This window comes from Hippocampus zosterae, chromosome 2 (genome assembly GCF_025434085.1).
Source record: "Hippocampus zosterae strain Florida chromosome 2, ASM2543408v3, whole genome shotgun sequence".
Classification (NCBI taxonomy): Eukaryota; Metazoa; Chordata; class Actinopteri; order Syngnathiformes; family Syngnathidae; genus Hippocampus; species Hippocampus zosterae.
In genome coordinates, this window is record NC_067452.1 from 37212190 (window position 1) to 37233415 (window position 21226).

Sequence of the window (21226 nt, forward strand, 5' to 3'; positions counted from 1 at the left end):
ATTTATTTGCAACTTCAACTGCGTTCCACCTTGAGCATTTATGATCCTGCAAAACAGAAATTGCATTTCAAAGTCATGTGTTTTATGTACGATAGGCAGATTTGGCCAAAGTACTCTAAATTTATCTTGTATAATTGACGTGTGATAACAATTATCTTGTGAGCGGCAGCCGTTAACGCCCAAACCAGAGATGAATACTGTATTATTCCCCCATCTGCTGGTCAGAGTTATTACATGCAATCAGAGTGACGGTTAATATCTGACGGTGATTTTATATCTCCATAAATGTCTTTTCATTGCACATTATGTATTTGAATCTACTGAATCTATTTTCGAACGGTTTCATTTAAATCTGACGAGAAGCTCGAGCTTTTGCGATGTTGTCTTCCTGTACGTGAACAAACCTCTTTCCCATTGGTTCAAATTTGACATCGTCTTTTCTAATCCAATCGAAACGCACGTTTGTCGTGCGTCATTGAAGAACGCCCAGCTGTTTACAACCTGCACAACACGGATATGAAAACTACTGAATGACAATGTGGTCGCAAGTCAAGTACGTAATTCAGAATTCTACACAACCACGCACGGTTTATGCGAAGAGTGTCATTAAATCTCCCGTGTAAGTCATTTCCCCCCCGCCGAGATACAGCTTGTAACCAAGGTTTAAGTGCTAACGTCGGAGCTAGCTGAAGTCTGATATGACAGTAGCCTGCATGATAGTACTGCGCAGATGCCTATTTTTACAGTTGCTCGACGAAACCGTGTTGCAGGGTCTCAGCTGTTGTGTGTTATGATTTTTATGCGGACGATGTTTACACATGTAGATGTGTGAAAGGAGTCGGTGGGTAAATCCGTGCGCTAACGAGAAGCGTGTGTCGTCAACGGCTCTGAACTGGAAATGCGACGTGTCTTGTGGACAACTAGCAATGGTGCAAGGACGCCAAGCGTCATCAAGGCAAGTGTGGGGGAGAGGCACCTGAACGCACCATCACCGCAAATGCGACTTCAGTTAGCAGATGAAAGCATCCTCCTTCGTCATAGTTATTCCATTTCATATTGAGTGCGGCAGAATTAGTTATGAAAATGCATTTGAACGTGTATTGTATTTTCTCGTGTTATTTTTGTTGACACGGGCCTGTCTCTTGGGCGTTTGTCAGAATTTTCAATTCACCAACTGCATTTTAGCTGTTTACATTTTGTTTCGAGTCGTCCTGCTGTGTTGTACGTATATTTCTCAAACTGTAAGTTAAAATTGCTGTTTAAAGATCACCCTGTCACTTCATTCTTTTTACACGCACACACAACTGTCATTGTATAACAACAACAACATCAAAACAGGTATTTTTTCTAACCTGTGCGATGCTATTCTTGCACTGCCTTAACAACTGAATGTGGCCATGAAAGGATTATTTTAAATTACAACAAAAGTGCAACATTAGTGAAATCTTATGAAGCCAAGTAAGACTGTTAGAATTTTAAACGATTAAAAAAAGTACTTAAAAAAGGACAATTATTTCTGCCCCATCACCCCCTCCCCCAAAGGTCTTTAATGTGTTTGAATGCAAATTTATGATGACAAAGACCTTTTGTACATTGGTACAAAGTAACATCTTGCTGTGTGTCTTCTTTTAACAGTAAACAAGGTCCATCGTCGCGTTTGAACAGGGCATGCCTATGCTGCTGCACTAACTGTAAAATGGTAAGTTGAAGCAAAGTTAGTGTTATTTTTTTATTCATGGTTGTAACCTTTACAATACAATACAATACATGCTGATTTATATAGCGCTTTCACAACAGCGGCAGCTGTAACAAAGCGCTTAACAAAACAGTTAACATAAAATAAAATAATAAACAACTCTTAACATAAAACACGGACAGTCGTGCAGTTCTAACCACTTTTCTATCACACGCTTTGTTGTTTGAAGCAGTTTGTTTAGTGAAATAATACACTGACAATGTCGTGCGTAGAGTGTTAGCATAATGGCTGCCACATCAAAGTTTTTGTTTTTAAATATAGCTTTGTGATCTTAGTTGGTGTGTAACCTATGCGTTTTTAGTCGGAAAGTTACAACAGTAAACATTATTTCAATGGGATGGGCAAATCTCTGCGAATGGTTCAACTGTCATTTTACTATTCAGAAGAATAATTTCTTGTTTAGAAATATTCGAAAATATTTGTACTTAAGTCAGAGTCTGCCACAGTCTATAACTGACCATTAATAATTTGAAAATGACAGTACTAAATATCTATATATATATTGCGCGTCGTCCCGCACGCGGTCTGTCCTTCCGTCTGTCCGTTTTCAAAAGGTACCTACTTCACCGCGCCGCCACTGCGCGCCGCCACTGCGCGCCGCCACTGCGCGCCGCCACTGCGCGCCGCCACTGCGCGCCGCCACTGCGCGCCGCCACTGCGCGCCGCCACTGCGCGCCGCCACTGCGCGCCGCCACTGCGCGCCGCCACTGCGCGCCGCCACTGCGCGCCGCCACTGCGCGCCGCCACTGCGCGCCGCCACTGCGCGCCGCCACTGCGCGCCGCCACTGCGCGCCGCTCAGGCAGTGGCTCACTACGATCGCGCGGGCATCCTAGCGAAAAAATGTTGTCTACCCACAAGCATTGCAATAAACATCTCTTTATTTTCGCGATAAGCAATGAAGATGAACAAAAAGTTCAACCAAGCAACAACACTTTTGTGGGCCGAAGGCCCACCTTACCAGCCTTCCGCAGGAACTAGCTGATGAGCCGCCCGGAGGGCGGCGAACCAGCCACTACTACATATAAGACTCATAAATATAAAGTATGATCGCAACATGGCAGTTTATTGAGTGTCGCGAGAAGATCCCCTAATCTTATGCCCTGTGCTGACCTCACCTGAATTTTCAATTACGGCATTTCCTGGTGCCCTGAAATGACATCTATCTATTCCTTCATCAGGTGTGACAATTGAAGCAGGCCCTTTCTGAAAAGAACTGGATACAAACATTTGGGAAAATGGAGCCAAACCCTCACTTCTCTGAATATGGAGATGTTAAGGATGTACAGCAGGAAGATGACGACATTGGGCAAGAGAGCACCATTATCGAACCCGACACGTGTGACGTTCATGATCACCCCGCTCATGCTACTCGCTGTGGCTGGGAGTCTTTTCCCTGCGAGCAGTGTGGGAGCTGTTTTACCAGCCGTGAAGGCCTGGAAGGACACATGCATAGCCACTCTTTGATAAAGAATGTGACGCATGCATACAAAAGCAAGAGTGGGGATATGGCATCCGGTTTGGATTTCGATCCGCTGCAGCATGACAACGCGGAGCCTTCAGTTTCAGTCAGCTCAGATGCCCACATTGAAAGCACAAATACCGCCGGACACAACTCCGTCCTACCTGACGAGCACTTGTACGAGCATTACGCTTGCAGCTACTGTGAAAAGAGATTCACTACCTATCCGAACAAAGAGCAGCATGAGAGCACAGTCCACGAGCGGCATCCGCAAATCGCACGAGCGCAACAAAGTGAGATGCCCTATGAGGGAAATCAACAGCAGATAATCATTGCGACGTCAAATCACAGGGCCCAGCCTGAAGTGGTGGACGATGAAGTGGAACACGCTGGAAACTACATGCTCGACGTCTCCGGCGGTATCTCGGAGAATCTCCGATTTTACTTTGACGGGAAAATTGTGTCGACGAGCACAATGAGCAGCTGCGAAGCAGCCGAAGTTCACGCCGCGTGTTCGACTTTGGTTGGACTGGATGCCCTCATTCTGGATCCCACTCAGTTGAACCTGGGGTTAAGTATGGATTCCATCCTGAGCAACCAAGAGTTGCCGGGCCAAGCGCTTGCCAGGAGAAGAACCGCAACACCTCCTCTGTTACCCCAAATCCAAACGGAACTCGAATCGGAGGTGGCGGTGTCGTCATCCTCCTCGGAACCGGTGACTGCGTTCACGGAGAATCCGCTTCCTCAAATGACAGAGTCTTCACTTACACCCCCGAAGCCAACCATTGTGTATCTGTCCCCCAAAGTGAATCGGCTACAAGAAAATCAGGAAATTCTGCTTCCAGATGGCCAAACAGCTTGCTCGTCCGTCTGCGCCGCGGCAAGAAGGTTTAAAAGAAGGACCGTCTCTCCACAAAGTTCTCCTCAGCACAGCACAACATCCGATGAGGAAGCAGCAACGACGGATACGGATGGTGATGCTGTTAGTTTGAGGTCCGTGGACACCCAGGGCTCTCTTTTGCACCAGAGTGCCAGCGAAAGAGGAAATTCATCCCGGAAGATTGAGGAAGCTCAAGCAATTCCTCTTTCAACAGAGAGCTGGCCTCCTGCGACGGTTGACAACCGCTGCAGTCAGCAACCACTGGATCTCTCCAGTACAATGAAACGAAAGGACGTCGGGAATTCAGACGATGGATCCGCGCTGGATCTCAGTTTGCAAAAAAGCAACCTTGAAGAATCTGGGCTGATATCAAATTTCGTGTTCCCCTCGGAGGATCATTTAAATGCGTGCCTGCAGGAGAGGGCCTTCCTGAGCGTCGGAGAGCAAAATGGAAGCGGCGCGAGCCAGGAAACGCCTCTTGTGTCGGACCTCGCCATTGTTACGGGTTCCAATATGGCCGACTCCGTCGCAGAGGGACTCGTTTATGGACTTTCGCTCCGCTCGTGTCCTCTGAATTCTGCACCGGTCACCCTCACACCTCTTGCGTTGCCACCAGCCGCACCTTGCACCGTATCATTCGCTCCGTCAGGGACGCACCCGGCACTGCCAACCGCGCCATCATTAATCACGGTTCTGGCTCCACCGCTATCTCTTCCGAGCCCCTCAAGCCAACAGATTCAAGTCCTGGCTCCAAATGTATCACCGGAGCCGCTGGTACTTTGCGCGGAAAACGCCATCAATTCGACACAATGCGATTTAACATCTGCGTTTGCGGCGACCAACGCCGCGAACCTTGTCGCTCTCTCGCATCCACTCGGCCCCTCTTCAAACCTGTTTCTCACCGATCAAATTTCTCTGAACCCCCCGTTTAACGGAGACCACGGCATATGTGAGGTGCCGTTCGCACCCGCCGCAGCGTTGAACGATCCCCTCATCAACTCGTACAACATCACGAGTAACACAGTCCTGATCGAATGCACCATTTCCCTCGAAACGCCGGGGAATGTCCCCGCCGCCGTTCCTGCGCGAGACGGCGCGGAGTCTGCAGTCTGCGCGCAGATGCTTGTTAATCACATCGAGCGGCAACAGATGCTGTCATTGCCCAACGCGGCCACCGTGGACCCGGCCATCCTCATTTCCTCCATCGAAGAGTCCGTCAGGTTGTCGTCAAGCACCTCACTGATGCCGGATTTTCCCGCCAAGGCTGAAGAACCGGACCAAGACTTAGCCGAAGAACCTCCAAATGCGGAAGAAGAGGAACCTGGCGTGTTTCTGGCCAAGGCTGAAGAACCGGACCAAGACTTAGCCGAAGAGCCTCCAAATGCGGACGAAGAGGAACCGGACGTTTTTCCGGCCAAGGCTGAAGAACTGGACCAAGACTTAGCCGAAGAACCTCCAGATGCGGAAGAAGAGGAACCTGGCGTTTCTCCGGCCAAGGCTGAAGAACCGGACCAAGACTTAGCCGAAGAACCTCCAAATGGGGACGAAGAGGAACCTGGTGTTTTTCTGGCCAAGGCTGAAGAACCGGACCAAGACTTAGCCGAAGAGCCTCCAAATGCGGACGGAGAGGAACCTGGTGTTTTTCTGGCCAAGGCTAAAGAACCGGACCAAGACTTACCCGAAGAGCCTCCAAATGAGGAAGAAGAGGAACCGGCCGACGGGACCGAACCAGGAACAGAAGTCGCGACCGACATTACTGAATCCGTGGCAGAAGTGGCGACTGACGGTACCGAATCGGGCGTGGTCGTTTCCGTTGACGACTCGAAGCGCGTTGAGAATGTCGAAGAGACGGAACCGCCGAGCGACGCGGAGCCGCAGACGTTCGCCAAGAACTTCATCTGCAATGTCTGCGACCTGCTGTTCCACTCGATGAAAGAACTCGGCCATCACGTTAGCGATCACGCAGAAGAATGGCCCTACAAATGCGAATTCTGCGTTCTGCTCTTCGAAAAGCCCTCGGCTTTGCTCGACCACCGCTCGAGCCTTCACGGCGTCGACAAGACTTACCTCTGCAGCGCGTGCCCGAAGGACTTTGTTTACCTCTGCAATCTGAAACAGCATCAGGAGGAATTGCATCCCGCCCAGCAATGTACATTCACTGAAGAAGAAAAAGGGAAAGTCAGATCTCAGAATTACAACTACTCTGCCAAAGTCAGCGCCGAGCTCGCATTGCCCGACGGGTCTGCCGAGCAGGTGAAAAAGGAAGAGAACGAAGCCGACGCGGCTGCCGAAGAATTGTTCACGACCATTAAGATCCTGGCCTCGGACGGAGGCAAATTCAAAGCGCCCGATGTCCGTCTGGGCATTAACCAGCACTACCCCAGCTTCAAGCCTCCGCCCTTCCCTTACCACAACAGGTCACCCGCCGGCTCGCCGGCCTCGGCCACAAATTTCACCACCCACAACATCCCTCAAACCTTTAGCACGGCCATTCGCTGTACCAAATGCGGGAAAAGCTTTGACAACATGCCGGAGCTGCACAAGCACATCCTGGCTTGCGCCAACGCCAGCGATAAGAGGCGCTACACGCCCAAGAAGAATCCCATCCCGCTGCGACACTTTGCAAAGAGCCAGAACGGCGTCCTCTCCACGACCAATTCGGAAAATGAATCCAACGCCTCCAACGGAGGCAACCGGTCCACGCAGTCCTCAGTCAAGATGAAGTTGAAATTACTGAACAAAAGGAAGCGAAAGCTGGCCCAGAGGGTCACGCCCAAGCGGAACAAGTCCTTGCCAAACAAAGCGTCGCCTCCCCGCGCGGACGAGGACGTATTTGTCTGCCCTCACTGCAGCAGGGAGTTCACAATGCGACGCAGCCGAACCAAACACATGGCGGTCTGTCCCCAAAAAGCCAGAGAAGCGAGGACCAGGAAAGAGGGAGGGGTCTCCGTGACAAAGGAAAACGACGGACGGCTCCATCGAGGGGTCTCTCACGCGAACGAGCAACGAGCCTCGGCTCATCCTCGGACGAGACTCCAGACGTCGCGGCCGGCGAAACGGCCCGCCCCGCCTCCCGCACCGACGAGCTTTCTAAACAAGAGGCCTAAACTAGCCACAAAGGAGGATTCCCAAAATGACATTTCCACTTTAAACGACCTCCCCGCGGTCCGTCCTTTCAACCCTCCTCTGCGGCAGTACACGCGAGTGCATCATGGCGTTAAACTCTCTCCGGCGAAACAACAACCACCACCACCACCGCTAAGTGAGCTTCCTACGCCGATTCGAGAGGAAGCGACCGCTGGCGGCAGCTCTGGGCAAAGCGCGACCGCTTGAAGACCTTTCGGCTCCCCTGTCAGGTAATTGCGAATGACAATTTATTTATTTATTTTTTACACGTTGCTGTTCTCTCAACAAGAAGCTGAACAACAAAATTCACCGCAGGTGTTGGATGCATGAATGAACCGATACATTAGCTGTGTGAACTGGACTTCAGTCCCCCTCATAATGTCTGTTCACATGTCATGAGACCAAAGCGACGTCTCACAATTAACCCTTGTGTGCTCCAAATTAAAAAGGCCTTAAGTTACGCATTTTACAATTTTTGTAATGATGTATTTTGTGTTATAAAAACATTCTTCAAACACTCAAAATGTTCAGAGGCATCTGTGCTATCCATACATATATAGTTTTTATTAGTTCTTTGGGATTTTTTATTCTTTATTTTTTGCAAAAGGGAAAAAAAAATGTGTCTGGAGGTCCCAACCAAGCCCTACTAACAATCCCGACCGGACGTGTTCATGTAAAATGCATTGGTTTGAAGCCTCCTGCAAAAAGGCAAACTCATTTGCGATCCTCTGGCGCCACCTAAACGTCTGTCCAAGCGATTGACGTAAAAATCGCGTGAAATGCATGTGTACACATTAGGTTTACGATGCATTCAAAAATATGAATTATAATGGGTCTCTATGGTGCAAAATATGTAAATTGTGAAGATTAAGGTATCAAAACGTTTTTTTATTATTGCTGCAATGCCTGAGAATTATCAGCCGGTGACGTCATGAAATTTAGGCCATTTTAGAACCCTAAAGAAGTTTCAGCTCTCTCGTGTTTTTCTGAATGCCTTTGCCTTTGATTCAAAGACATCATTTTACATTTATCGCAAGCGGTGCAGTACGAGGGTTAATAAGCAGTATTCGCACAGGATGTTCTCATAGGGAAGCGCCCAAGTGTCACATTAACAAGTCTTAGAACAACTTGAAGGGTCACAGAATGGAATAGGAGTGGACACACACACAACCACACACACGTAAGAACACAAAAGTTGTACAAAAAGTGCTAAAACACTGAATAATTGGACATATGAGGCATACAATAGGACCTGCTTTGATGGGTTAAAGACTTAGACTCTTAGACTAGTCCAATGAAAAGGGTGTCCAGTGCACTGAAACATGGTGTGACTTGGCCTTATAAATTGTCGCATATCATGAGATAAACTCCGTCATACCGCTCTAACGGCTGCTAAGAAAATCAGGACTCCTGCGATGTATATTCCGTTTTTTTTTAATGCTATTGAACCAACGTATGCTGTGTCCCCCTTTTAGGACGGTGCGCACCCTTGACACCTCTTCACCCAGCTAAGGCTTGATGTCCTTTACACTGTACAAGAGATGACTGAACGAAGGACAGGAGGAAAAAAAAAACAAAAAACGGAACTACGACTGCGAGTAGAGAGACTATGTGATGGCTGGCGCAGTTTGGAGGTCCGTACGGTCCTCCACTTTGTCGAATTTTCCGTTTTACATCCTGGATTTGCACTTTGAAGTTAATCTGACAGCAACGTGTTGTCGAGGAAATTGGGGGGGGGGGGGGGGGGGGTGTCGAAGCCGAAAGGCTTCTCTCATTTCTCGCTTGGCGGGCTACTCGGCTGAGGATGGCAGGCAGCAATCACTGTTGGCGTGGATTTGCACTACTTTTTCCTTATCGGTCATATGTTGCCTTTTTGAGTTGAAATTCTTGACTGCATGTTCTGTGCTTGTTCTGCAGTTGTGTGATCTTTAAACATTGAAAATATAACTTGCCGTTAACCTTTCAATTTGAGGCGAATCCGTGAACTGAGTATGAAAGCTTCTCTTCACAGTTGTTCAGGTTGCAGGCGCTGTTGGAAATATCGAGAAGCAACTATTGGGATTGTCTCATTTGGCGGGGTTAACTCAAGTGAGAAAATCGGAGTAAATCTAGTCATCAGTGTCCTTTCTGTGTATTTATATGAAGAAACATTTCTATTGCTTACACGCCATTAAATGATGATGGCTTGATAGCCTTATGGCATACAAATCAAGGATTAAAGTTCAGTGTTGGCCCACTGAAGTTTATTATTATTAAATTTATTTTTTTTTGCAGTGTAAAGTACTGCACCCGAATTTGAATTACTTTCAATGTGGTAAGCTCATAGGTCGGAAATTTTCAGAGGTGAAAAGCAGCACTCTGCCGCTATCATGGCTCATAAATGATATGTTTTGTCTTTTTCTTTTCAGTAGTCATCAACTGTAGAATTGAAGCACTTCATCCAAGCTTACCGTCTGCTTCACATTTTATTGTTCAAATATGGACACTCAATTGAAATGTGAATCCAAACGACAAAGTCAGCTCGTTTAGTTTTTAAACCGACTGTTGAAAATTGCTTTGAATCTCGTTTGCAGAAATACTCATAAGCTATGAATTTAAACAGGGTACTTATATGATATCGAAATTGATTGCATTTCTAATTTATGGGAACTGAAACGTGTGAGTCATATTTTTTTTAATACGGCGATAAACTTTTCCCTCTGCGATTCATGTAACTTCTCCCACAAACTGCATTACGTTGGATGTACAGGGTGTTAAGGGGGACAGCTATCTGACTGTGAACGTTTGTGTAGCATTTTAAAATGTAAATGAAGTTATGTATATTTATTAATTTAAAACCATGTCATGATATTTGATGAAGTTGGAAGTTGTTTAATTTGCACACGCACCCCAATCCCCTCTCCCGCCCCGCTCCAGCGTGTGGTCAAAATAAATGCAGAATGTCGGTGTCAAATCTGTGTGTGAAGATTTGTTTGCAACCATGTGCGAAATGCCAGATGCCATTGAACAAGTCATTCAAGGAATCAACAACACTGTCCAGAAGACTGCGAGACTGCAGACACACCAGAGTGTGTGTTTAATAAAAAAACACAACTATGCTCTATGTAGTGCTTTGGCTCAGTGGTAGAGTGCCACACCATAGGTTGAGTTTTCGATCCCGGGTTGTTGCAACAATGTCTATGCGTTAACCACCATATACAACTTATTTGAGGAAAAACACATAACAACCCAAAGGTTCATTGTGGTGGGTTAGGTCAGTGGTAGAAAGTCCCAAACCCAGCGGTTGGGTGTTCCTAGTGTTTGTTTTTTGTATTGTAAGACGTTTTTCTCAGAAAAAAAGGAAAAAAAAACGACCATGTATTATATGTTTGACTGAGAAATTTCCTTGCGTCCCAAAAACGCATATTATTTGGAACTGTGCGTCGCGTGGAAAAATTATACGTCTAGGACGCGGGACGCAGAGGTAACGAGAATCTCTAAACCTTCTCTGAGTACTACTATTATTACCACTCCCACTAATAGTACATGAATTAATTTAATACCTTCAACTTCACAATAATAATAAAAAACTATTAAATCAACCATGATTTTAAACTAGGGGCGGCCCTTTAGTCTAGTGGTTAGCACGTCGGCTTCACAGTGCAGCGGTACCGGGTTCGATTCCATGCTCCGTCTTCCCTGTGTGGAGTTTGCATGTTCTCCCCGGGCCTGCGTGGGTTTTCTCCGGGTGCTCCGGTTTCCTCCCACATTCCAAAAACATGCGTGGCAGGCTGATTGAACACTCTAAATTGTCCCTAGGTGTGAGTGTGAGCGCGGATGGTTGTTCGTTTCTGTGTGCCCTGCGATTGGCTGGCAACCGATTCAGGGTGTCCCCCCGCCTACTGCCCGAAGACGGCTGGGATAGGCTCCAGCGCCCCCCCGCGACCTTAGTGAGGATTAAGCGGTTCGGAAAATGGATGGATGGAAAGATGATTTTAAACTATGTATTATCAATATTCATTATTCTAAACATGAGAAAGCATTCAGCAAACATAACTGGAATCCAAATCCCAACGGCCAAATCCGGAAATGAAGTGCCGACATTATTGACTCCAGCTGTAACACAAATTACTTGGTTCAAACAAACATTCTCGTGCGATTATGCAAAAATAACTAAATAAAAGACACCACTGTTAACGAAAGGCTTTACACGCTAATTAAACTGCCGATCGTGAACGGAACGAACCGTGATTGATGCCGCTCTTTACACGTTGTACTGCGACGCGGCTGAGCCGAACCCTTTTGTTGACCGATCGCCAGCCAATCGCAAGCTAACTCTGTTCTATGAATGACAAAATGTTGACACAGATTCATCTTTCCTTCTGCCATGTCGTGGAAGAGCATTTCATTGTTCTGCCCGTCACTACATGTCGCTGGCCTTTATTATTTGTGTCAATAACTTTTTGGGATCAAAAAACTAACATTGGATCGTTTCTTGCATCCTTCATGACTCCTCACAGCAGGGTGGTTGTGAATCACTGCCACCAGTGGAACTTCTGAATATAATTAGTCAGGGATTTTTCATTCATTCATTCATTCATTCATCTTCCGTACCGCTTGATCCTCACTAGGGTCGCGGGGGGTGCTGGAGCCCATCCCAGCCGTCTCCGGGCAGTAGGCGGGGGACACCCTGAATCGGTTGCCAGCCAATCGCAGGGCACACATAGACTAACAACCATCCACGCTCACACTCACACCTAGGGACAATTTAGAGTGTTCAATCAGCCTGCCACGCATATTTTTGGAATGTGGGAGGAAACTGGAGCACCCGGAGAAAACCCACGCAGGCCTGGGGAGAACATGCAAACTCCACACAGGGAGGCCGGAGCTGGAATCGAACCCGGTACCTCTGCACTGTGAAGCCGACGTGTTAACCACTGGACTACCGGGCCGCCCAGTCAGGGATTTGAAAATTAGTAAACATCTGTCCAGTTTTCTGAACTGATTTTTTTTTTGTGACACATGTGTCACGAGCATCAGTCACTATACATCTGACGTTAAAACCGTCATCTATCTGTCCGCTCTGTATAATCAGGAGAGAGAGTGTCGAGCCTTCTGCAGTCGTCGTCTCCTCCGCGGCATCTCTCTCCCTCACACTCTCTCTCTCTCTCGCTCTCTCTCATGCACACGCTCAGTCGCACTAATGAGCAAGCCTTGAGCTACCCAGCAGCGCTGATCTTTCGTCAGCCCGGGCCACAGCGAAACATCAGAGGCAGCGAGACACCAGGCTGATCTGCAGTCGGCCGACCGCAAAGCAAAAGGAGAGATATTGCCAGATAAATTAGTCCGTCGGGGAGGAAGGGAGTTGATTTGCGCGCAACTGCTACCCTGCACTTTTCTTTCCTTTTCCTCTCTGCATCCAGCCATGGAGGAGATGCTCACCTGCAGCCGAAGCCCCTTCTCCCAGGTGTTTGGGCGCCAGGGTCAGCTCATGCAAGCCAGTGAGTGCTCACATCCGAAACACATTGCTTGATTGGGAATAACTTTGTTGCATGAACTTTTTTTTAAATTTTTATGTTGAATACAATTAAATGTCCAATGCGGAGTAAATCAAGCGGTGATACGTGCAACTTTCAGGATACATCCGTGCAAGCTGGTTGCGAGAACCTTGCGTTTCATGTTGAGCATGTCTAAGTGGCAATGCGCCAGCATGAGCGTACTGCAGCGCGCCGCGAGATCAGTTTGTGTCGATAGACTGAATCCATCCCATCGTTCTCAGGAGAGCGGAAAGAAAATGTGCCGTTGAAATTTTGCATCCAAATGGGACACAAGGGTCCGATGGTGTGATTTCTGGATGGCAAAATGGAAAATAACTCATCAACCCAGCTCCAATTACATTTAATAGTCACGGCTATAAAGAGGGATGCGCCAGTAATAATCCTACATTAAATACTGTTATTGGTGTCATAATGTTTGGATTTTGCTGCAACTTTATTGAACTCAAGGGGCGCATGATTGGAGTTTATCCGATTCATCATTCCCACCTTCCCACCAAGCAACACAACATCTTCAAAAATAAAATGGAAGAGTGTAAATGTGGTCCTGTCCTTTCCACGCCCTCTCTTCACAAATGATTTTCTTTGCATACTTTATACTTGAAACATACCAAAAATAATCTTCCACACTAACCCTTTTCAAAACTAATAAGTGTAAAACTAATCACAGAATAATACAATGTAAGTACTGCTGTCATTACCATGAACTCTGATGGCACCGAAATAAAGAAAGACACAAAAGGGGATATTTTTTTTCTACACTCACCATCATGTTTCTTTGTACTCTCGCAAACGACAAAGCATGATGAAAGTGTCGCATCTTGGGTCGAGAATTTTTTTATTCATATTTAACTATCATACCGCACTTGTGTAAAAAGGTTAGCCACTGTACCGCCTTGCTAAAAAAAAAAAAATCAACATGAACCAGCATTGTTTTGTTGCATTTTCGTGCTGGCCAGCAACAAAAGCAAAACAAACCAGCCAAGATCCAAACAGCCGAACCTTAGGTCACCAGGCAACCCGCTCTATGAACACCAGTAAGCCGCAGCCACCCAGTAAAACCAGCATACTGTTGTTTCCCTGCTGGTAGCTGGTGACACCAGACTCGCAACTGGTCATCACCTTCAAAAAAAACAATTATAATAATAAAGATCCGAGAAACTTTGGAATAACAATGCGAGCACATAACATCCATGTTATACATATGTTATAACATATGTATAACGAGCTTATTTTTTGCTGTGCTGTATTTTATGGATTGAATTAATGACGTCATTGACCGAATCGGCAAATTATTACATGACAATCGATTACTGATTTTGCACGAAATGCAAAATAGCCGCCGATCCAATCTAGACGATCAGATCTGTGTAAAGTCGAAATTTTACTCGCAACACAAGAGTAAATCATTAAAAAAAAATAATAATAAAATAAAAGCACCGCACGATGTTCCATCCTGAGGAAAAGTCATCAACCTACTCACGCAACAATACAGTGTATAAAGTATACACTTTCTAATGCCATTGCTTTTTAGCAAGAACAGAAAGTATTACGACATCAGCCACAAAATTCCCTGGCTCATAGGAATATAGTCATTGGTGTCAAGGAAGAAACGATCATCGTATGTCACACAGAGCTAAGATTAGCCCTGCTTATTCGTGGAGTTTCCAAAATTACCCCCATTACCCCCTCCCTCATACATTCCCTTGATTCACCGTCTTCATTGTTTATGTCTTGTGACCTGTTGTAACTGTCATATGCTTGCGCAGGAGTTTTTTTTGCCTCACTCAAATTATCCTCAAAATGAGGGTAGTTCGAGCGTGTTTTTTTTTTCTCGCTCTCTCCCTCTCCTGTGGTTTCTTCCTAACCTTCGGGTTGAGTGAACGCTGGCGCGTTTTGGCTGCCGCTGCTCAACCCATATTGTTTTGTGTTTTTTTGTTATTGTAAAGTGTCCTTGAGTGTCTTGATAGGCGCTTATAAATAAAATGTATTATTATTATTATTATTATTATAAAATGTCTACGCTGCGGCGGCCCGGTAGTCCAGTGGTTAGCATGTCGGCTTCACAGTGCAGAGGTACCGGGTTCGATTCCAGCTCCGGCCTCCCTGTGTGGAGTAAATTGTCCCTAGGTGTGAGTGTGAGTGCGAATGGTTGTTCGTTTCTGTGTGCCCTGCGATTGGCTGGCAACCGATTCAGGGTGTCCCCCGCCTACTGCCCGGAGACAGCTGGGATAGGCTGCAGCACCCCCCGCGACCCTAGTGAGGATCAAGCGGCTCGGAAGATGAATGAATGAATGAATGATAATATTGTGAGAAGAGTTGGAAAGGATACTCAAATGTTTGGGGGGTCTTAATTTCTGCTATAGTTACAGTTTCAAATATTAATAGGGTATATACAGTACCTATGTAGATGTACCAAGTGACGTTAACATTTTTGTAGAACAGCTCACAGTACGTAGCTTTTGATGAGTTTTCTTCTTGAACGCGCGCCCTCTTTTACACCGCGCTGCGCAACACACAGGCACATCTCCGGTGTTTGTTTATTGCGGAGAGAGCAGGGTATATTCGACTCAAATGCCACTCTGTAATGAATGGGGAAAATGATCAATTATCAATGCACGCGTTGTTACGAATTACAGTCGGAACTTGAGTCCTCGCACCCACCGAGTTATCTATGCTCTTTGAAGCTCCTGCTGCAGGCCTGTGATTTGGGAGAAGGGAGGCAAGAGGGAGATGGAAGGCGGGAGGAGGTAAAGGGTGAGAAGAAGTCTGAGAATAAGAGATGGGGGACTATTTTTATAGCCGCAACCTGACATGGTGTTGCGCAGCGAGTGGAAGACTAATCCACAGTAGTGCTGGCTTGCAACATCTCAGCGGTAATTATGCGGGGATTTTTTGTTATCGTTGGCTGTCACCCATCACTGCATCACAAGTCCCTTCAGCAAAGGCTCGCCTGTGGGGGACGAATCCGGCGAGTGTTGCACATATTCAAAGAATAATAACATCCTTCTTCTGTGAAGCAGGCATAAAATATACCTACACGGGACTCGTTCCGTACGTGGCACGTGGTACTGCCAGGTGCATATAATCCTGTAACGATTCGCTGGCTGCTCCCCACTTGTGCCGTGATCTGTTTTCTTGTGATGTGGCGTCAAAACTCCCCCGGCATCCACTGCTCCCATTTGTCAGCAGAGTGTGACAGCTCGTCTTCGTGGCTTTGAAAGAGTTGAAAGAACTCAAGGAAAGTTCTGTTCTGACGTCTGACATTTCAAGGTTTGTCCATTTCCAGGCGTTATTCATATTCACGATCGTTATATCGGAAGATGGAAAATTCTCTGGTCAGGCAGTTTGAATGTTGAAGTCCGTTCATTCCTCCATCCATCCGTAGTCTATGCCGTCCGTCTATCCTCTTCACCGTCAGGGGTGAACTGTTGCCTTTCACGACTTCAGGCAAAAAGCGGATGACACCCAGTAGCTCGTCGGTCACATGGCACAGAAACTGTGTACAGACATGAGGCATTCGCGCTCACAAATCACACCATCATTAAGAGGAGATTGAACCTGCGCTGCTTTTTGCGCACAACCGTATTCTTCTCATCTACAGTCATCAGCAATAGTTGAATCCAAAGACCAGGATACTTCTTGGTGATTGAAACCGGAGTACCCGGAGAAAACCCACGGCAGGCACGGAGAGAACATGCGAACTCCGCACAGGAAGTGCCTGAGCCGGAATCGAACCCTGCACAACTGCACTATGAGGCGGAGGTGCTAATCAGTCGCTCACCGTGCCGCTGGTGCTTTAATAAATATATTGATTAATTAGTTAATTAATTAATTACTCATTCATTCATTCATCTTCCGAGCCGCTTGATCCTCACTAGGGTCACGGGGGGCGCTATCCCAGCTGTCTCCGGGCAGTAGGCGGGGGACACCCTGAATCGATTGCCAGCCAATCGCAGGGCACACAGAAACGAACAACCTCACTCACACTCACACCTAGGGACAATCTAGAGTGTTCAATCAGCCTGCCATGCGTGTTTTTGGAATGTGGGAGGAAACCGGAGCACCCGGAGAAAACCCACGCAGGCCCAGGGAGAACATGCAAACTCCACACAGGGAGGCCGGAGCTGGAATCGAACCCGGTACCTCTGCACTGCGAAGCCGACGTGCTAACCACTGGACTACCGGGCCGCAATTAATTAATTAATGATTAATTAATCATTATTATGTTTAATCCATTGAGCTCAGAATCGGTCTGCCTGGATTCAATCAAATCCGCCACAATCCCCTCACAGCACCTGCGCCACAACTTAGACCCGCTTGTAACGGGTCTGAAACATTTTGTCAGGTGAACCCGGGGCGTGTTCTAGAAAATGCCCTTGGTCCGCCCCAAATGCCTAGCATGGCGCAGTGCGGTCTCCCAAATTCCCAAACACACTACAATGAAACTAGCACCTGCTTGAAAATCAGTTTTTACGCCCGAGCGGATGTGTCCACCGAGATGGGGCCCGAACAATTACCCGCAAAAGCATCGAGATGGCATCGTTTTACAGCCAACACTAAAAAGACTATTCTCACTTGGGATGACTTAATATCATCCTCTTAAGGTCTCCCATTTAGAAATGGGTTCATAAAATTTAGGAGAGGAGGACCTGATATGAATGTTTAAACTGGGTCCACTGCAGGTGTATCTTTGGTCTTTCTTTGAAGAGATGAATTCCTCTTGGTCTTCCACATGCCCATGCATAAATTTATTTTACCTCCTTGCCCAGTGGGCTCTCCTGCAGTGAGAGATTAACGTCATGCTCCCGGTGCTGTTAATCATGTGGAAGAGTCACGTTGGAAAAAGTTTGGCCTGTGAGGTCAGCCTTTTTTTTTTCTTCTTCCCAGTATTGTATTTATTCTATTTATTCTATATATTATGTCTTTTTGTTTACTTGTGCTTATAGTTCAGGTTTGACTGGAGCATTCACACTCCATTGGTCTGTGTGTACATGATGCAGAGAAGTCGAGAGAGGTATATAACCCAGTCTGAGATTGAGAAACAGCGGGAAACCTTTTCACCCCACCAAATAGTGCTCCACATCAGATACAGTCTGACGATAGGGACCGGGGATGTTTATTTACACAGTTGCAGAGAGTAGCAGGTACTTCAAGCAGAAGATGCAAGCAAAGTTACAGTGATTCAAGGTTGTGCTTTCAGCATGGCTGTAAAACAGTCGTGATGTGTACGTTACGTTTTGTTACAGCAGCCTCGTGGTCACTGAACTATAATAAAATAAAGAGTTCTATATGTGGAAACAGGTATGTTTGTAATAGATCTCTTAAATCCACTTGTAACTCATTGAAATAATGCTGTTTTGGGTGGGTGGGTGGATTCTGCATGCAAATGAGCCACAGTCCGCCCCTCATTCTGCTGGGCCAATCCCAAGCACGACCTCCGTAACTGTGGTAACGGCGACATAGGGCATTATGACTCTGCAATTGGTTACTTGTTGTAGTCAGAGCCCAGAGTCTGAAGTGAGTCCACTTAAAGATGAAGAGCATCAGTCCTATTTTCACTCAATTGGAGAGCACTTCATCGCCAAGCTTCTAAATGACTGGGCGGATCTGTACATCTGGCACATGCAGCAGACACGTTGCCAAAAACTAAATATCGTTGAACATCTAAGTATGGGTCAATTATCAGAAGCAGAGTGTTGCTTGAAAATGGCAGATTGTTATCCAGCCCAGCTCCGAAGTCATGGGCATAGAAATTTAGTGTGGGACTTGGTACTATGTCAATTTTACACACTGTCACCTCCAAAATGTGTTGTTTTCCGACACATCTTCAAAAAGAGGCGGAAAACAAAAGATTTATTCAGATCAGTGGTTCTTAACCTTGTGAGAGGTTCCGAACCCAACCGGTTCATATGCGCATTCACCGAACACTTCATTTGTGAAACACAAAAATATGACTTTTTACAAATTCATGACATAAAAAACGCATATATTAAAAACAGGAAAAAAAATCAATAAAATTTCAAGACATAAGAATACGTTAGGCAGCTCGGTAGCCCAGTGGTGAGCACGTCGGCTTCACAGTGCAGAGGTACCGGGTTCGATTCCAGCTCCGGCCTCCCTGTGTGGAGTTTGCATGTTCTCCCCGGGCCTGCGTGGGTTTTCTCCGGGTGCTCCGGTTTCCTCCCACATTCCAAAAAAATGCTTGGCAGGCTGATTGAACACTCTAAATTGTCCCTTGGTGCGAGTGTGGATGGTTGTTCGTCTCTGTGTGCCCTGTGATTGGCTGGCTACCGATTCAGGGTGTCCCCCGCCTACTGCCCAAAGACAGCTGGGATAGGCTCCAGCACCACCTGCGACCCTAGTGAGGATCAAGCGGTTCGGAAGATGAATAAATGAATGCATGAAGAATACGTTATTACATTTTTTTTTAATGACATACTATCATGACAGTCACACATTGACTACTGAGCGAACTAAATTTCCCGCGGCACTGATTGGACAGGCAATATCATGTGATCGTCTGCAGCCAATGATTTCCATGCGGGCGTGTCATAACTAATTGACATGTTGAGTCGGCAGAGACCGATTCACCGAACCCATAGGGTTCGATCGAACTCTGGTTAAGAACCACTGATTTAGATGTTTAACACGCGATGCTTGGGCGGGTACTTCGGAATCGCAACTGTTTGATTCCAAGCAAGTAAAAAGCCAGTTCCTCAACACGTGTAGTGGACAATACCAACCTCATAGATTAATAAGGCACTATGAGCGGATGTCACTATTTTAGGAAAATACAAAGTTACATACTCTATCGGGCCCTCCTACCTTTTTATGCGGGTGAAGACACTGTGGGTTTACAAAATCCACTGCATTGGTTTTGTTTGAGTGTATTTTGCTCTGGTCAGATATTCAAGTTTAGGGTGCACTCTGCTAGCATGTAGCTCACCATATTAGCAGTCCCTCGCTTTGTACCTCCTTGGAATACTGCATTCAAACGCATGATCTGACTGTCGATGCCATGTACGGTTTCCTATATTTCATCTGCAAAGGGAATCAGCAACATTTGCTTTTCAGCAAACTGCAAGCGATGCTTGTTTTGCACTGGAGCTTCTGTGCTGTGTTTTGCTGTGATCGGAGCACACGTCAGATGGCATTATCATGACGGCATCGTAGCTTCAGTTCGGTATGCGGTTCGCCGAGGGAGACGACTTGTGTGATGTCGGATTAATGCTGTCGGGAAAAATCCACTTCGAGGTCTTTTCATGTCCATTTTCATGGACGAGGCTGCGGCACGATGCGTGTCTTACACTAGAACAGTTTCTGAACGGTCTGTGAACTTTTAGACCTTTTTCTGCACTCGTGAGTCCGTTCCAGGCAGAATGGACGTCGGCATGAAACATCAAATGAAACACGCCGCATATGTCCAGACTTGTTACTCATTGCTCAGTTGCAGATAAAAGAGCATCGTTCTTCCGCATCAAAGAGCCACTGGTCATTATGCTCTAAATATCGAGAATGGACTTTCATCAAGCTGCTTTTGTCATCTCAGGAGGAGAATTTATTCTTCATTATTTCAGGTTCATACAGGCAGGTTTCAGCGACAGAATAAAAATCTTAAGGCCTTCAGTTTTAGTCTTGTTTGACAAAACACAGCCATAAGGACAGTTATAGAAATATGATACATCTATTTACCATCCATCCATCCATTTTCCATTCCGCTTTATCCTCGCAAGGGGTGCTAGAGCCTATCCCAGCCGTCTTCGGGCAATCGTAGGGCAAACACAGAGACGAACAACCATTCGAACAACCAATTTCGAGTGCTCCATTAATCTACCATGCATGCTTTTGGAATGTGGGAGGAGTACCCGGAGAAAACCCACGCAGGCAAGGTGAAAACATGCAATCACCACACAGGGAGGCCGCAGTCGGAATCGAATCCTGCACCGCTGCACTGTGAAGCCGATGCGCTAATTATTCGACCACCGGGCCTCTAAATGGTAGTCCATGGAGTTAAAATGATTCGAGTCGATTCATTTGTTGTGAAACTAGTAAATATTTGAGAAATAAAGAAATAAAGATTAGTAAATCTTTATAAGCGGCCCGGTAGCCCAGTGGTTAGCACGTCGGCTTCACAGTGCAGAGGTACCGGGTTCGATTCCAGCTCCGGCCTCCCTGTGTGGAGTTTGCATGTTCTCCCCGGGCCTGCGTGGGTTTTCTCCGGGTGCTCCGGTTTCCTCCCACATTCCAAATACATGCGTGGCAGGCTGATTGAACACTCTAAATTGTCCCTAGGTGTGAGTGTGAGTGCGAATGGCTGTTTGTTTCTGTGTGCCCTGCGATTGGCTGGCAACCGATTCAGGGTGTCCCCCGCCTACTGCCCGGAGACGGCTGGGATGGGCTCCAGCACCCCCCGCGACCCTAGTGAGGATCAAGCGGTACGGAAGATGAATGAATAAATCTTTATATA

The 21226-nt window shown here is 46.6% G+C and overlaps 2 protein-coding genes across 11 annotated transcripts in view; both read left to right on the forward strand.

The window, feature by feature from the left end:
- The first annotated feature begins 461 nt into the window (after positions 1-461).
- Positions 462-10315, forward strand: prdm2a (PR domain containing 2, with ZNF domain a). Of its 7 annotated transcripts, none has more exons than XM_052059144.1 (6): positions 462-553; positions 1636-1699; positions 2936-5417; positions 5496-5729; positions 5808-7452; positions 8698-10315. In XM_052059144.1, exons 3-5 carry the CDS (start codon positions 2993-2995, stop codon positions 7427-7429), a joined length of 4281 nt encoding a protein of 1426 aa, XP_051915104.1. In that variant the 5' UTR covers positions 462-553; positions 1636-1699; positions 2936-2992; the 3' UTR covers positions 7430-7452; positions 8698-10315. The 7 variants fall into 7 exon arrangements, with proteins under 7 accessions (XP_051915104.1, XP_051915103.1, XP_051915097.1 ...); XM_052059143.1 differs by having other exon boundaries at positions 2936-5359; positions 5438-5729; XM_052059140.1 differs by adding an exon at positions 825-955 and having other exon boundaries at positions 490-553; positions 2936-5729.
- Positions 10316-12383: 2068 nt separating this feature from the next.
- Positions 12384-21226, forward strand: part of kazna (kazrin, periplakin interacting protein a) — a 135382-nt gene continuing 126539 nt past the window's right edge. For 2 of the 4 annotated variants that reach the window (XM_052059186.1, XM_052059187.1), the window contains exon 1: positions 12384-12702. In XM_052059186.1, the coding sequence (XP_051915146.1) occupies positions 12627-12702 (76 nt within the window). In that variant the 5' untranslated portion in view covers positions 12384-12626. The remainder of the gene's footprint in view (positions 12703-21226) is intronic. The other 2 variants (XM_052059188.1, XM_052059191.1) reach the window with 2 other exon arrangements.

Excerpts from the sequence above, each read along its gene's own strand:
- prdm2a (XM_052059137.1), top strand. The coding sequence starts at position 2,993 with ATGGAGCCAAACCCTCACTTCTCTGAATATGGAGATGTTAAGGATGTA. Across the intron at positions 5,730-5,807 it reads AAATGCGGACGGAGAGGAAC|CGGCCGACGGGACCGAACCA; the intron begins CTGGTGTTTTTC and ends AAGAAGAGGAAC.